This window comes from Epinephelus fuscoguttatus, linkage group LG1 (assembly GCF_011397635.1).
Source record: "Epinephelus fuscoguttatus linkage group LG1, E.fuscoguttatus.final_Chr_v1".
In the NCBI taxonomy this organism is placed as follows: domain Eukaryota; kingdom Metazoa; phylum Chordata; class Actinopteri; order Perciformes; family Serranidae; genus Epinephelus; species Epinephelus fuscoguttatus.
Window position 1 is genome coordinate 30,155,184 of NC_064752.1, and position 17,752 is coordinate 30,172,935.

Below are 17,752 nucleotides of genomic sequence, written 5' to 3' on the forward strand. Positions count from 1 at the left end.
GTTGGATAGATCTGTGGTATTGAATGATCCCCTGGTCTCCTGGTGTGGCTCTTGAGCCTGCGTAACCTGTGGGGGGTGTTTGATGTGCCCCAGAGGCAAAGTGAGGTGACTGAGCCCATAAAGAGCTATAAAATAAAAAGAGAGAGAGAGAGATGTGTGTGAAGCCAAAGGACCACAATACAGGCCTGAACCATTAAGCGTGGACGAGACATAAAAGAGGCTATCAAAGAGTGTAAACTACAGATTCCCATTATTGTGTGACATTAGCCCATAGCACACAGTAACCCTTAATGATCCCACGGGTGCCTGCAGCACACTGTCCTTTAATGACTTCCTGGTTGAATGATTGTTGTTTCCTAGAAGCAAAATACTGCCAGCCAAAGACAACCACAGCTCCACATGTGCTTGTCCTTTGCATAGCGGCATTCGGCTTTGTTCATTTTGAAATAAGTCAGACACAGAGTGAGCGGATGAAACGTAGAATACCATCAAATAAACACCAAATTAGCTCCTGTTTATGTAGGCATCAAACTATTTATGCAGAAAGGGTGATCATACAGGGTTGGATCAATTAAAGCAGATTTGGACAGACTGAAACTTCACACTGTGCTAATTAGGCAGCCAGCCGCTATGCTCAATGAATGGAAATGTATTCCTTTCCGTTCCTTTCCCTCTATCTGTTTGTGTGCCTTGCTTCACCCTGAGGAGTTTAACAGAGCACTAATTCTTCATCTAATTTCCCCTAACTCCCCATTGCGTTCGCTCCCTGTGTCTCTCTGCCTCCATCCCTCTCCATCTTTCTTCTCACGCTGATAGCTTGTCCCACAGGATCCCAGTAGTTGTCAGTAATCAAGGAAATCACTCTCAAAGAGCTACAAATAGGTCACTTATCTGATGTCTGGTCTGATCTGACGGAGACAGACAGCCAGTTAAGTCCCCTTGCATCTGCCTCTCCTTGCTATTTTTAGCATGATTAGTAGCCATTCTATCAGCCAGGAGGTACTGAAGTAAGAAGGAGAATGAAAGATAGCCATGGATACAGAGAGAGGAAGAGGAGGATAGAAATCCCAGCTTTCATCATTAGCATTCCATTCAAATGGCTCAATTGAGCAGTTGTCACTCATGGGATTCCCAGGACTCCGGGAAGCCGTGCTTCTTCATTTATTCAATTTATTGATATAAAGACTCTTCATTAAGAGACACGGGCAAATGTGACATCTGGTCTCAGGTGGCCTTGATGTGGAATTTTAAACAGGCGTGGAAGCAGAGGCCGCGTGACGTGTGAGAGCTCCTTTGTCTCCTCTCGGGGCTATTCCGCCAGTGTGGCAACTACACATAGTCTGCTTTGAAGTCCAAGTGAAGAGACGGATCGTGTGCAAACTCACACATACACACACACACACACACACACACACACACACATATAATCAGACACGCAACCATGCACCGGTCTGGATGCAGGTGAAAATTTCATATGTGTGTTTCCCACATGACGGGCTTGTTAATTATTGAACTGAGCAGGTCCTTTTGATCCTCGCTTTGGTGTGCTCACAGAGAATTTCTTACCTGTTACCTCTCACCAAGCTGCCTCTAATGCACCAAAGAAATACTGTACATGCAAAAATAGATGCAGGGTGTTTTTTTGTTTTGTTTTCACAACTTGACCAGATGGGACTCTTTGTGGCGTGGCTCAGTTAATTTTGAACAGTGAGACCTTAACATGTTTGTCTCCTTCAGTGGTAAGAAAACTTCTCAGGCATGTTCTCATTGCCGAAATGCATAATCTGTCTATTCTGCACTGCTTAATTTGTCTGATGACACAGAGGATGAGGGTGAACGATCAAATGATGTTATTATTTTTGCCATCATTTCATCTGGCTTTGATTGGCAGATGGTGGGCGTCGTGAATGCAATTAGTCTTACAGTATCATTGTCATGCTACACTGATTACATGTACGTCACAGACTGTAGAACAGCCTGAGTACGATGATTGAAAGGAGTAATATAATGCTGTACATTACACCTGAACCTGTGGGGATCTCATATGGATCCTGCATGAGAAGTGAGCCCAGGAAATGAAAATTGCAGGTTGTGAAAGCTCGCAGCAGAGTGCTACACTGTGGGTGTGGGAGGACCACGTTGGAAATTAGGGGAGAGGGTATCATGTTCAAACAGAGAGATGTTTTATGCAGAAGCCGCCGTCACTGCTGAACGGATGAAGTAATTTCATTTTCATGCATGATCTGCAGCCCCATAGACCAGGCAAATTGCATAGGAGGGGAAGAAAAAGATAGAGAGAGAAAAAGAACCAAGCCTTCCTTATTCTCCATTTGACTCTGTGATTATTCCCTCTGACTTGTAACCATAGTGATGGTTCAGTCCCAATGAAAAAGAGTCAACGCAGTGTTCAGAATCTGAGGTTGAGTTGAGAGGAAAGATGATATGAAGATGTAGCACTTGAAGATAGATCAAACTGTTCCAGGATCCATGAAGCCATAAAATCAATCCATATTACTGGCTTTAAAGAGTCATTGACCGCTGTAATGTGATTAAATGGCTATCTGTGTAATTACTGAACCTGAACACAGCGGTGAATCAGGTTACAGCCGTGTATACTGCATACTGGAATGTAATGCAGTATGTTAAACACAGTGATTATCAACCACAAAGGATCACAAGATGAATCACTGTGGTCGGTAGACAATTTCCGAGGAAATACTATATGTCTTATATATAATTAATTTTTTTATTTTAATATTTAATCATCTGACTTTACACAGATGTCTATCTGGTTAAAATACTGTTGAATTTTACCTCATCAGACATGTAAAAATCATTCAAATGAAACAGTCTGAGGTGGAAGAATCACTTTGAATCACTCCTGGACTGAATTGCTCACAATGCATAGACATGCTACCAGTGAAGAGCAGTTGGTAGTACACATTGATTGACTATTAAGGGGTCACAAGCAAGAAATGGTTAGGAACACACAAGAGAAAAACCCACAAGTTTTTAAGATGAGACGTTTTTGACCCAGCCACCATTTTACAGCTAAACAGTACACTAAAATATGTTTCTAAGAACATTTGTGGTGAGAACTAGGCAATGCAGTAACAGCATCTTGGGTTATATTTGATCAGTGCTGCTTAGTTTGACAGCTGCATTAGAGACTGCTGATTGGTTGTTCACGTTCATATTTGATAAGGCCATTAGATGTTTAAGGAGGAATATGATAAGTAGGAATTTTTTGGCATAGATTATCTGTCTTATGTACTGCTGTGTGGATACAGTGGCAGTTTCAGCGAATGTGACGAAATGTAATTATTTCTAAAAATAAACAACTATAGCTTTAAGTATTGTGTCTTAAATACATTGTGAGTACTGACTGAATTCATCAGTGACGGTGTGCAGTAAGTTTATAAAACAAAACTGGACAATAATTCAGCTTGATGTGTGTTTTATTGAGTGTTATTGAGCTCTTGCTTTTCTATAAATTATGAAAACAACACAATTAGAATGATTTGGACTGAAATTAAGTGTTTAAAGGCCCACTGTGTAGGATTTAGGGCGGCTGTATGGGCAGAAATAGAGTATATTATTTATAACTACGTTTTCATCATTGTATAATCACCTGAAAATAAGAATTGTCATGTTTTAAATATTTTAAATGGAGCTGTTTATATCTACATATGGATATGGATGTTATTTTACAGCAGCCCAGAACAGATAAACCAAACACTAGCTTTTGATAGGGCCATTCATGTTTTTGCATTTTCACATTGGCCACTGTAATTCTCCTACAAACTTGGCACAGAAGAAGAAGTTTCATTTAGTTGCAATCTGCAACTTCATTGCTAAATCCTACGCAGTAAACACTTAACTTGAGGATGTTAAGGGTCACATTTGCATGAACAACATTTCTGTAATTACTGTTTGCCTCAGATGACTGAGCCCATCCGCACTGATTTGCTCTCAACTATGGCCATAACTATGTAACATGATTTAAAAGTTAAAGGAATGCTTCCTGGGAAATGAACATATTCGCTTTCTTACCAAGAGCTAGATGAGAGGATTGATACCACTCATTGAATATGAAGCACAGCACAAAGACTGGAAACAGGGGGAAATGGTTATGCTGGCCCTGTCCAAAGCTAACAAACCTCTAAAGTTCAGCCTTTGTATTTGTAATGGTAACACTTTCAGACCCAGGAATTTAAGGAATGCCACATCAACGTTGCTGCATTGTGTGGTGAGACAGTAAAATCCTTGGAGCCTATTGAAAATCAATGCCACACAAAGAAATGTTTCAATCCAGTTCTCTTTTGTCTTCTTTTAAAACAGCAAGGTGCTGAGCTAAAGTATTGATATTTTTATTGCCGTGGCAGTAGAGACGCTCTCACTGAAACTTGTTCAAAGTAAAATGTATCACTCTTTAAATGTCACATTTTGTGTGAGAAATAACAGCCGAGGTGTTAAAGGTGGAACAGACGCATTGAGATATCAAGCTCAAGTTAGGCATAGTTGAGAATAACGGGCATGAGTCATTTTCACATCATCCAGGCAGGTAGCCATCCTTTCACACTTGTTCAAGGTCTGCTGAGAAGCTGCCATGATGGTAAAGTAAACCGAAAACTCAGCAGGTCAGACAGAATCATCAGACAATGGCTGTATTTCCCTCACTGCCCATTGTTCAATTTTCAATTTTTACCTTCAGGCTGTAGGTTCAAAGCGTTAGCACAAAAGAAAGATGGCAGTGGAAGCGTTAACATCAGTGTTTCTATCAAACATCCCATGTCCTCTCGCTTTTCTCTTCAACTTTCGTTTTTATTTCAAAATGCCTTTTTTTGACAATTTATGTCTCTATGCTCTGATCATTTTGTGCTTTCTGTTGCAAGTGAAGGAAAAGCCAGAACAAAAAAAAAAAACAGATTTTTCCTCTCTTTTAAACTTGTTTCTCTGGTTCTTTTCTCAGATCCGCTCAGATCAGGACAAAGATGTTGGCATCCGCTACAGCATCACAGGAGCAGGTGCTGATCAGCCCCCGAGTGGTATCTACAACATAGACCCCATCAGCGGCAACATGTTTGTCACCCAACCCCTGGACCGAGAGGAGAGAGCCTCCTTCCATGTAAGGAAGAAACGAGTCTATTTCTGTTTCCCGCTCTTGCTCCATTTACGTCTGTCTCATTATCTCCTAATTATCCCTGTGGAAATGTGTCTCGTCTTTTCTCTTCCCCATCTACCTTTCATTCCAACACTAATGTTGCCTGCCGCAACAAAACCACAAGTCGGAGCCCATTCAGAGAACTGTACAGTAACTTCACACCAGCATCTCAAGCGTCTGATTGATGCCGTAGCCAGCAATGAAAGCACGGATGCCTTGACAAAACACACAGCCACTTCAGGTGGCATTTACATTGGGGTTTAACTACACAGATAGAACAGAGGGAAACAGACAGAACCGAGCTGGAGAGTAGGAAAACTGTTGTCTTTGTTCTTACCATAAGAGCTAATGAGCAGGTGCGGCTTCGAGTGTGTGCGTACGTGTATTGAATGCTAATAATATGGTTCATCCTGTAAGCAGCTCTTCCTACTTTCTATGTGTGTTTCCCACCTACCTGTTTTGTGCTGCTGCCCCGTTTCACTTCACAACCCCCACAAGTTGTTCCACGTTCACCTTGTGCACTTTGCAGCTGTGCTGTTTAAAGGTGCAGGCCGACAGCTGTACAGTTAGCATTGCATATGGCCCATAGGATTCCCCATCACACACACACACACACACACACACACACACATATACACACACACACATACACGGGAGGTTTGAGTTCATGGTTAGCCCCTCTGGAGCCTCGGGTTAAACAGTTTCATGAATGTGCGAATTAAATATGCAGACCACATGGGACTTGCGTTAATGCTAGGCCATTGGTTCATATACACACACACATTACAGGACTCAGTTTATATCAGCAAAGACTAACACCTCCACTCGAGGTGAGCGCTGGTGTCAGACTCACAACACCCGCGTGCCTGTCAGCATGATAGATGGCTGCGCTGCCGATAGAGCTAATTCAAAAGCATGCTGCTGTCTCAGAGGAAGAATAGAATAAAGGAGAGTGGATCTCTTCAGTGTCTCTGTCAGCACTCACTCTCAGCAAACATTATAAACACCAATGCACACACACAGGACGTGCGATGACTATAAACAAACACAAAGCTCTAGATGATTGCCGTCTTGATTGGTTTGTCTTCTGGGTGTGTGTGTGTTCCATTTAGTTTTCAGATGAGCCTCTTGTTACGTTACTTGCTATGTTCTGGCCCCGGACACTGGTGTGTGTGTGTTTGTTGTCTCTCCATACCTGCTCTTACACTCAACCAGCAAATTGGGATCAATAAAGCAGCCAGGTTATTGGTCCCTGGGAAAGGACAGCCGCTCAGTAAACAGTTCTTATTTGACACAGCCTGTAGTGAAAACAGCATGTTAGGTTGAGGGCACTTGGAGTTGAATGCAGCTCCTATTTAGACTCCCGTGGACCCATGCTGTTTGTGATGTATGATTTAGTGTAGGAGAATGTAGCCAGCGTTTGACCCAGGGGAAATTTAGTCCATTGCTTACTTTCTTTCAACTTGACAGGAAGTTCCCAGCACTGCTGCGCTCTCGCAGGCCAAAACTTTGCTTGTTAGTTTTGGGTTCGAGTGAAAAGAGAGACGAGGCTGCTGTTTTTGACAGACTAGTACCAGGGGGAAGTGATCTGCGAGGTGAGGAGAGTGGGTGTTAGCCTGAGCTTCAGTTTTGTCAGACAGATCTACGGTGAGTCATCCGGACACAAGGAGAATTGAGCAAATATGAGAATGTCTGCAATTTTTTTTGTTTGTTTGCATGAATGCATGTCCTGGGGTGTACAGTGAGTGTTTGTATGCGTGTTTTACACAGATGCATCGATCATAAGATCAGCTGATAGTGCTGTTGGGATACTTATTTCGAGAGAAGGTCCTCTTGTTCACATCCCATCAGTCTGTAGCACCTGAAAGTCGCTCAACATCCTCCTTTAGATTTATTTTATTTTTCATCATGATTGGCTGTACTGTATTTTATTCTTACATCTATTTGTGCACGCAACATCAATTGCATGTCTGTACATCCTCAGTTTCGCTCTCTTTCCATATTTTCTTGTGAAAGGGTTTTTTGGGGGAGGGTGGAGTTTTTCCTCATCTGATTTGACAGTCTGAGGACAGTGCGTATAATTTGCCAGGCTGTTCTCATGCATTGTTCCTACATGGCACCAGAAATCTTCACGTGACAAATGCGCTGGCAGGGGTAAAGACGAAAGTGGTTTAAAGAGCGAAAGTCTACATAAGGAGGCAGGTTGGATGATGGATGGGTCAAACAAACACAGGACTTTCTCCCAGTGTGCATGTCCTGTGTGAAAGAAAGGTACGTTATCACCCTGTTTCTTTTCCTAAACCTAACCTACGTAATTTTACTTGCAAAAACCTAACCTACATAACTTTCCATGAAGTTTATGTTAAGTGACAGCACTGTCTTAGTGCAACAACACCATGTGTGTGGCTTTAATTTGTCAGATTTCATTTGTGTGAGGACATAAGCTGTACAGACTGTAAAGCCCCTTAAGGCCAATTTGTGATTTTGTGATACTGAGCTATATAAATTAAATTAACTTGACTTAACTTAATGGACAATTGAATGTTTTATTAGCTAAATTTGAAAATATAGGAAAAAATAATTTTTTTGTTATTGATCATAAAACAAGACTAAGACTCTCCAGTTAGTGGATGTACTTTGGCATGGTGGTGCTTTGAGTGACATTCTAACGTCAGCATGCTAACACACAGATGTTTAACACGCATGATGTTTGCAATGTCCACTGTTTTAATTCAGCATGTTAGCCTACTAACATTTGCTATTAAGCATTATAAAAAAGTACAGCTGGGGCTGATGGGAATGTCATTAGTTTTGCACATGTTTGGTCATAAATCAAAGTATTAAACAAACTGAAATTTGATCTGATCCCAGGTGAAAATTCAGGGGATCATCAAAGTCACTAAAGTTTATTGTCCAGAGATGATGTATCCTACAAAATATTGTACCTATTCACATTTTAAATGTTGAGGTGTTTGACTAAATAATGAAAACTTTTTTTTTATCTCTAAACTAATATAGTTTGACAAGTTTTTTCTACAACTACAAACTTACACACTTACAAACTTGGATTTCTCCAGCAGTTTATGATAGGGTTATGGGTGATTTAGGAGCGCACAGTATGAGATCACTGCTTGTTCTCGCGATATTTTGGCCACGCTTTGGAAAGCAGAGCTAGATGGTAAACAAACATGGCAGCACACCGGTAAGGTAAGACAACACGTTTACATGTCGTTTTCTATATATTCTCTGACATTTATCCTAACAATATGAGGCGGTCTTTGTGGAAAAAGCTTGTTTAGTGGACTAACTTTGCACTTGAAAGTTGCCCATTCACTTACGTTTTAACAGGTCTGACACTACTATGCGCCCCGGCTGTATCTCGGCTAACGGCTAACATGCTAACTATTATTTTTATGTCACTAGTCACTTGAAACAAATTTAGGACGATAGGAGACAGGTTGAAATAAAGCGAAATTTCCCTTTAAAATCGATCTCTTCCTAGGAAGTTTGACCGATCTGCATGAAACTCGGTGAACATAATCCAGGGACCAATATCTAAAGTTCCCTCTTGACAAAAGTTGGAAAACTTACTAAAACTGAGCTTCTATAAGGCAATGAATATTGCGGAGGGCGTGGCTCATCACATAAAGGTGTCTAACATCTCAAGGGTTTCACCGAACACCACGCAACTTTGTAGGCATATGACCACACATAATCTGAGGGGACCCCTCCATTATTGACCCCATCAAACAAAATGGGGGCGCTAGAGAGCTAATTTCCTATCTAGGCCTAACTGCCATATCGATTTTTACTAAACTTGGTAGATATGTAGAACAGGACGCCTCAAGGTGACTGGAGAAATTTAACTCTAATTGGCAACTGGGTGCTTAAAAATGGCTAAAATGCGACCGATCGCTGTGGCTCCCCCTGTGGCCGAATGTTTTGGGTTTTTTTTAATTTGGTTATTTTTTAAGTCATGGTATGGTATGCTGTACATAATCACAGAAACTGTCAGTGTGTCATTCTGTCAGGCAGTCTGTCCCACATTTTTCTACTCACTGACGTGGTCAATCTATGTGAAACTGCACAGAGGCATTGAGGATTGGCATAGGTAGAAGGTGACAAAGCTACCAATGGGTATGGACTAGTTGAAATGAACACTAGTCCCTGGCTTCATTATAGTGACGCTGGGGGCGACCTTTAGCATCTGTGTGAGAGGCACACCGGGATTTCAACCAACTCTAAACCCATCCGCATTATTATTAGATGGTCAGAGCAACAGGCGAAGTACAAAGAGCGAGGAAGTCCACTTAGGGTGGATGGGTCCAACAGGCACATGACTTTGTTTATCACAAGTATTTCTGGGTCAATATATTGTCAAAGAAAAGTAGTTATCATGACAGGCCTACCTCACCTCTTCTTAGTCACGTGACTTGATGATTCTGTGTCAAAGTGCAATGCAAAAAGCTGCCCCGGTGTCATGATGATAAAGCTGGGGGCTCCTGCTCACGTATCAAAATATGAGGAGTAGGCATGAGATCACTTTGGCCAGAGAAAGAAAAAAAACACTGCATAGAGTCCAAAACTGTCAAGGATTTCTGGAAGTACCATGCAAGTATGGTTATATATTGGGTAAGAGGACCAATGGGCCAAATACGAACTGTATTTCTCCTCTGTGGTTGGTCCAGTCATACTAAAGCTCACCCTGCAGAATACTGATGTCTCTTCACACACATAGATTTGCAGTCTATGCGGTGCACACCCTCCTCCAGGCCCTTAGATCACATTTCCAATTCCTCCATCGAGCACACAAACACAGACACACATAGACAGACTCTGTAGCACAGACACACACTCAGGAAGACACACACACGCACACACGAATATAGAGATACTAAATAAACATTCAGGAATATGAGAAAATATACAGGGATGTACACACACAAATCCACAGGCAGAAGGGACAAAACATACACACACAAACACCCAGTTTAACACAAACAAAAACACACGATCATTATCCACACACACTCACACACCCATGCAGTGAAGCAGTCACACATATCACAGTCACACATCCCTCAGCGTGCAGTGATCACAGCTGAGAAAACAGATTGGGCTTGTTTGTTTGTTGGGTCTCCTCTCCATGTTTGTTTGCTGTGCTTCAGCCAATGGAAAACTAGCATCTTGAGGATCATTAAGTGGCTAAAGAGGGCTCTTTTGATTGGCTGTATGCATCTCCCCAAGTGTGTATCCACGCGCTTTTGTCAATGTCCATGTTAATATGCATAAACATGTGTCTGAATTGGTGTTTGGATGCGCGTGTGAATGCTCAAGCGGGGCCCGTGTTTGTGTATGTTTTTGAGACATCCTTGACAGACAGGCACGAAAGCTGACATGATTAGTTGTGTTTCGGTGAAGGCAGGTGTCGCCATTCAATCTTTCATGTCACCCCACAATACATCACGACTTCCTGTAAATAGGCTGGCAGGCAGATCCTCCTCAACTGTGTTGTGGCAGACAAAATATTTTGCTGCCAGTGTGTCAGTTTTAGCCAGACATAAGAGCCCTTCTCCTCTTACCAAGCCAAGCTGTGATTGAATAACATTTCTGCAGAGGATATGGATTTCTAGGCAATTGAATGAGAGTAATGTAAGTCACAGTGAACAGTGCCGGTTTGGTTCCAGGGCTATTACAAAGCTTTGCGTTATGTTAGATATCATTAGTGGGGATTGGTGGGGAGTAGAGGGTGTGCAACGGCAGCGGTGGAGATTAAGACATCCCGCTGTAGATGATGATTGCTTTTGTCAGTCGTCCCTGTTCAAGCCCCCACACCCCCACACTGCCTCTTTGTGTTTTCATCTCTCATTTACTTGCACAAGACTCAGTCACTCTCCTCCTCTCTTTGCCATCTCATCTGCCTTTTTCCCTGCACCGCTCTGTTTCTTCCTGCTCTTCCTCTTTGCTCTCTCTATTCTCACACTGTGAATTGTCAAGGAACAGCTCATCAGTCAGAGACATCCATCCGAATGGCTGGCTTTGTCAAAACAAACCGAGACAAACATTCTCCTCGCTCACAAAAAAAGAAGCCACAGCTTGAGCAGAAACACCTCTCTGATATTTTTTTTAGGCCTCTGGCTGTGCTAACAACAAAATAGGTGTTGTTTGTGTGTCTGGAACATTTTACTACTTTGCCCCTTTCTGTGTTGTTGTTGTCCGCGCCAAGATGCCAACAGGATACTCGTGCCCCGTTGGCAGACAAGAAACAGAGCATTTGCCAGTTAAACAAAGTTGCCACTTAACAAAGTCAAAGTTCTGTGCTGAGTTTGTTCCAGTGCAGACAGTCTGCAGAGTTTTATATCAATCAAGCCAGCGGCCTGCTGTCAGTTGAACTACATTTGGAATATTTATTCAAGCCCATATTCGGCGTTGAATGCTAATGATGCCGTCTTTCTTTGTGTGCATTCACAGCTGCGAGCCCATGCCGTAGACATGAACGGGAACCAGGTGGAGAACCCAATCGATCTGTACATCTATGTGATTGACATGAACGACAACAGACCAGAGTTTCAGAACCAGGTGTACAACGGCTCCGTGGCTGAAGGGTCCAAACCAGGTGAGAGTTACTTCTGCTCATTACAGCTGAGTAGTGTAACACAGGAGTAACTGGAGGTTGTGAGAAGTCTGCACTGCATCACCAAGCAATTATGGAAACAGTCTTTGAGTTGAGAATCTGCAAAAGAAAATGCATTTTTGTGCTTTTCCATCCACTGCTCTGATGCAAACGTTGGGAGTTGGTTCATCAAGATGAGTGGTAGGTGGCGCTAATTATTGAGTAGCGTGCTACTGCAGAAGAGGGCGCAACAGGATGACATAATTAGAGTGCCAGTCAAACCTCAAACAAAGACAACAATGGATGTATAGTGGGGAGAACACAAGACAAAGGAAATAGAGTTTTGGACAAATAACATTACTCTTGGAAGAGTTCTGTTAACAGCACTGCATGTGTGCAGACGCTATTAAAGGCCTCCAGAGATGGTGAAAAGAGCTTTTCTACCTCCCCCAAGCATAATAACTTTTTTTTTCAATTTTTGCTATTTCCACTTAGATTTCTTTGTGCACAGATTGAAAATGCACAAAAGAAGAGGTGAATAGAAATGCACCTGGTGAATATTACAAAAAGAAAGCTAAAGTATACTACATTAAAATATTTGCCAGCTTCCTAAGTTAGTATTTGTGTTATGCTAAAGTATTATTTCTGTGGGCAGCTATCAAAATGACCCATTCAGGCAAAATACACTGTACACACAATACTTGGATAATGTTCCTGTATTTTTTATTTTTACAAAGGTGAAAGAGAAGGCAAAAAACCTGAATTGATTCCCCACTGTTGGGCACTGTGAGTGTGAAAGAATCCACCAAATAACCTCTGTGCCTTTACACCAGTGGTTCCCATTTCTTTTGGTTTATGAAATAAAGCAGTGTCCACTTGTGACCCCTCGTCACAGCTTGTAAAGAACCTTTTCATTTTTTTTTAAACTTTACTCTGTACAGTTATATGTGCTATAGAATGAAATTTAAAAGAAAGAAAGAAAAGAAATAGAAGAAAAAAAGCACAGACAATCATAGAGAAATAAATTGTTCCAAAATATCAGGTTGGGTCAATGAGTCACACAGAAAGCATTGTTAAAGAGAAGGGGTTAAGTTCCTGTCCATATCTGTACCTTTAATGTGTTTCCCTGTTGGGTTGATTTTATTTCCTAAATATAAGGACACACAAAAAAAGAAATAGTTAGCTTTTCCATGTTATATACTTCACAGTATTATTTTACAATTCCAATTCATTCCTCTTTTGTTGGGGGCTCTCTAGTTTTCTAGAGAGCAAAAGAACCTTTTCACCTTCCTTCCTTTCTTGTCAATCATCTCGTGACCCCTGACCTTTATCTTTCTGTGCTGTTTTGAGGGTCCTGACCCACAGGTTGGGAACTTTGGGACCTAATAAACAAATATTTCTAGAAGAAGATTCACCAACATATCTGCATGGGTTGCTTTGGTAACGACATAGGCATCTGTAACTATATAGCTACACTGGTGACATGGCTTTCCAGTGTAGAAGCATGAGTAATAGAGGCTCATGATTTCACTCACCAAACAACCATGCTGTTGTTGCAGTGCAGAACTCCTCCATCGGCATCTGTCCACTGATTGTTGTCCTCCGCAGCACTTTGCTAGTAGCAGCATGGATTCTGCTTTGCACTTCCGTCACACTGGATTTGACATTGTTGTGTTTTGCACTGCTGTCCAGACTTATTAAAATCAGATTACAATCAAAACAGATTCAGGCTGACCTCAGGGTGATGGGATTGCCCATGGTCAGGTGCATATGGCTGCAGTTAGATGTTCTGTGTCTTGCTCTAAGGGCATCTCGGCGGTGCCTGGAAGGTGAACTGGCACCTCTCCAGCTACCAGTCCACACTCTGTACTTTGTCTGTGCAGGACTTCAACTGTCATTCTCCAATTCCTATCCCAAGTTGCTACCAAACTGAGCTACCACCACCGTGTTTGTGGGAATTTGTATGTAGAGTTTATTCTGTGTAAGAGTTTCATGTTTGACTCTGTCTGATTCAGGGTTACCGAACATACAAGTTTAATAACAAAGCTCGCATTGTGCCTTGAGAAGAATTGAACAGTTAGTGGTAGGACAATATGAGCTCAAACTGCACTTTTTGTTCTTTTTGTTTTTGTTCTGAATGGATGAGTCATAACGGAAGCCATAAAACACCTATAAATACAAGCCTGCAATCATTTACAATTATAACCATTTAAATTGTATTATGTAACAATTCAAATGAATGCACAGAAAATGCAATAATCCATTTGAAGCTGTACTTTAGACTGATCTATGCATAGTTAAAAGGTTTTATTGCATTGGTATGAAATATTAAGAAGTGTGTGAAGAAAATGTTTGAAATGTATTGCACAGCCTCTTATAGCCAAATGATCCTGTTTACATCTTCAGCTCTACGTCCGTGAGTTTGACCAATCCGATGCTCTTCCTTATCATTTCTGGGCCCTCCAGAAAAACTTCATCTTACTTTCAGTATCCTTGAGTAAACATTTTATAAACAGACACGAGGTGTGAATTCGCCGTGACGCCTCAAGTTTTCGGTCGGTTCAGACGAGGGCGAGCTCATGAGATATTTGTGTCACAGTATTCTGGCTGGATGCATCATTATCAGATTCTGCAGAGCATGGAGAGATGTAGACCTTCCCTCAGAATCAGGGAACAGAGCTGTGGTCAGCGCAAAGCCAGAGACGAGAGCAGAATGTGCAAGTAGCTTTCATGTTTCGACTGGAAGAACTCTTGTTCTAACAATCAGACCCCGAGGACCCATGTTTGTCTTCACAGCGTTCAGATATTGTTCTGTTGCTAAGTTTAATCTCGGGGGAATTTGTAAACAATATAGGAAGGCATGTTGTGTGTCTGTATGTGTGTGTATGGATGAGCAAGTGTGGGATTGGCTTTGAGTGTGTGTGTGTGTGTGTGTGTGTGTGTGTGTGTGTGTGTGTGTGCGTGTGCGTGTGTGTGTGTGTGTGAACACTGGTTACTCCTCAGTGGAGCGTGAGTCTATATACAGAGCTCCTAATTAGCGAGGGCAACCAGACATTCCAAAAGCTACTTTCTTCGTTTTTCACTCTGATAATCTGTGTTTAGTTTAAAAAAAGAGCATGACGACAAAAGTCTTTGAGTTAAATTTTGTTTTGAACAGAAGGCAATCTGTGATACTAATTAACTAGAAATACATTACACTATGTACAGTATAATTGCTCCACTCTTCATTAAACAATCACTGCCAAGTAACATTTGTTTGTGGAGCACACAATGCCAGGTGTTGGAGAGTTGTGTCAAAAAGGCATCATGTGCATGGAGCTTCCTTTGCTCAGTCATTGGTCTCTGAATTGATGAATTTTAATTAGGAAAATAGGCTGCAAAGCTGTGTCAGCCTAATTGCCTGTTTAGTTGCAGAAAACAAGAACGACTACGATTCATCTTCAGTGTAGGTTCAAGGAGACATTTTACACTTTTCTGGCCCATTTAAGCTTTTAATATATCCTCCGCCAGTTAAATCGTTTACTCACTAATAATGGACCCAGTTTAGACTTCAAGTTAAGTGCCGCACAGTTCTTGCTGAAGTTGGTTTTTATACCCAGCAGCGGCGCAGATAGAGAGCGGGATATGCAGCCAACTTTGAGATATGAATTTGAGATACATTAATTAATATCAACTCTGACTTTGACTAAAATCTTTTGTGTGCATCTTTCTTTACACACCAGAAACTCTGCTACAGTGAATCATGAAACCTAAGGCAACAACCAAAAATATTAAAAGTCAATAAAAGAACTTTGTGAACTACAGCAATCTGAGACACTCCTGAGCACAAATAATACTTATTTTTGGCTTGGGAGTGTCTCACACTCTCTGGGTTTTTCACTTTTTCTCTCTGTCAGTCCTAACCTTTGCATATCCTGAAGAGCACCAGCTGCTGTTCAAATTTTTTTTACACTGATTCAGTATTCTGACCCACTACACAGGGTTCCCAGAGTTATAGAAATCTTGTGGCCTGGCAAAGTCAAGGAGTTGGTAAAACCCTTGGAAGTTTTGGAAAAGTCATGGAACACTGGTTGTTTGCAATGAAACTCTTTATCTTCCTTTGATAACCCTCCATGTAATGTAGCACACAGCACACATGTTTGAAATTTTGTTTTCACATCACGTACTTTTCCTAATTTTCTCTCCACACTTTCCGTCTCTCCCTCTATGTATGCCATGCTTGAATAGAGTTGGAATTTTATATGTTTAAATAAGAGAAAAAAAAATAATGTGTCATAAATCAGTTCAGGAAGAACTCAAATGCAGAGCAGCAGGCAGGTTTAAGTTTTGTCTTTAATGCATCCAGAACAGGCAAGTACCTGAAAATCCAAATGACAGAAAAACCAAAACTAAACTGAAAAACAACCGGGATAATGCAATGAACTCAGGTTAAAAAAAAAAAAAATTGAACACAAGACACCAGGCAGGAAACAGAGCAGGGAATGACACCACGGACACAAGGATGAACACAGGATGAACCGGCAAGGAGCAAAGGGAAACACACAGATATGTATACACAGAAAACTCAGACACAGCTGGAGAAGGAAGACATGGAGAAAAGGAGGGAAATGGGGATTGGCTTACAACAGGGGTGTGGTTGGGAACAGTAGGGTGAAGGAAACAAGACTAATATAGAACAGGTGTGAAGGGAAGACTCTGGGAACAGGGAGGGACTAACGAGACTGAAGGAAGACAGGTGTGGTAGAAATCGGTGGGAAAACACACAGACACAGGAGGTAAAACCAGACATGACACATGAGGAGAGAATCAACAAAATGAAACAGGAAGCAGATGAAACCTGAATGAATACAAAATGAGGAAGAACACAAAAAAGAAAACCCTAAAATGGAGTCTACAAGATAACATAATATTAACAAAAACCCAGGATCACACATGACAATGTGACAGTGTGATAATAGTCTTGGAATTTCATTATAGGTCCTTGAAAAATTGCAGAGAAGTTTTACATTTTTGTCCATGAAAATGTGTGGGAGCCCTGAATGCAGCACTTCACCTAGCTCCTTCTTATAATATACATTTATTCCACTTTAAACTTAACTTTAATGTGACATATAACTCAAACATTTTAAGTGCTTTTAGTGATCAGTTGAGTGTGGTTATCGCTTGCGCTGAGCTTCACAGATCCCCAGTGTACATCAAGACTTTGCACATGGCTTGGGTCATTCTGTGGAATCGAAAGGTGATCATGGAAATCCCTGAGGGGTTACTCCAGGTGACATGCTCTCTTTTCATCCTAACTACAGGTGGTTTGTTGAAACCTGTCACAGTATTGCAGCTGACAGGTGCTGCTCAGGGGGGCACAGTGTCCAACGATGCTGCTGGAATATCTCAGGCGTCTGTCTCCCGCGACCCACTGCAGGTTTGAACAGTGATGAAACATCAAACAGTATTCGTACCTATTGCTACATAAGGATTGGCAAAAAATACAGTCACAGTTTTTACATTTATTGTAGCAATGTATTGCCTTTACCCATCACGACACAGAGAGCTTAAAGGGAAATTTCGCTTGATTTCAACCTGTCTCCTATCGTCCTAAATTTGTTTCAAGTGACTAGTGACATAAAAATAATAGTTAGCATGTTAGCCGTTAGCCTAGATACAGCCAGGGCGCATAGTAGCGTCAGACCTGTTAAAACGTAAGTGAATGGGCAACCTTCAAGTACAAAGTTAGTCCACTGAACAAGCTTTTTCCACAAAGACCGCCTCATATCGTTAGGATAAATGTCAGAGAACATATAGAAAACGACATGTAAACGTGTTGTCTGCCATGTTTGTTTACCATCTAGCTCTGCATTCCTCTTCTGTGGGCATTGGGGCATTGGCACCAATCTCCAGAGCTACGCAGCCTTGCAGCAGCTGTTCCTCCTCTCTCGTCCTCTACCTGTTGCGCCTCTCTCTCTCTCCTCCTCTGTTCT

General features: G+C 41.6%; 1 protein-coding gene across 2 annotated transcripts in view; it reads left to right on the top strand.

Annotated features, from left to right (window-relative positions):
- cdh4 (cadherin 4, type 1, R-cadherin (retinal)) overlaps window positions 1–17,752 on the top strand; it is a 255,920-nt gene that overhangs the window by 187,928 nt on the left and 50,240 nt on the right. For both annotated transcript variants that reach the window (XM_049584183.1, XM_049584190.1), the window contains exons 6-7: window positions 4,973–5,128; window positions 11,636–11,780. In XM_049584183.1, the coding sequence (XP_049440140.1) occupies window positions 4,973–5,128; window positions 11,636–11,780 (301 nt within the window). The remainder of the gene's footprint in view (window positions 1–4,972; window positions 5,129–11,635; window positions 11,781–17,752) is intronic.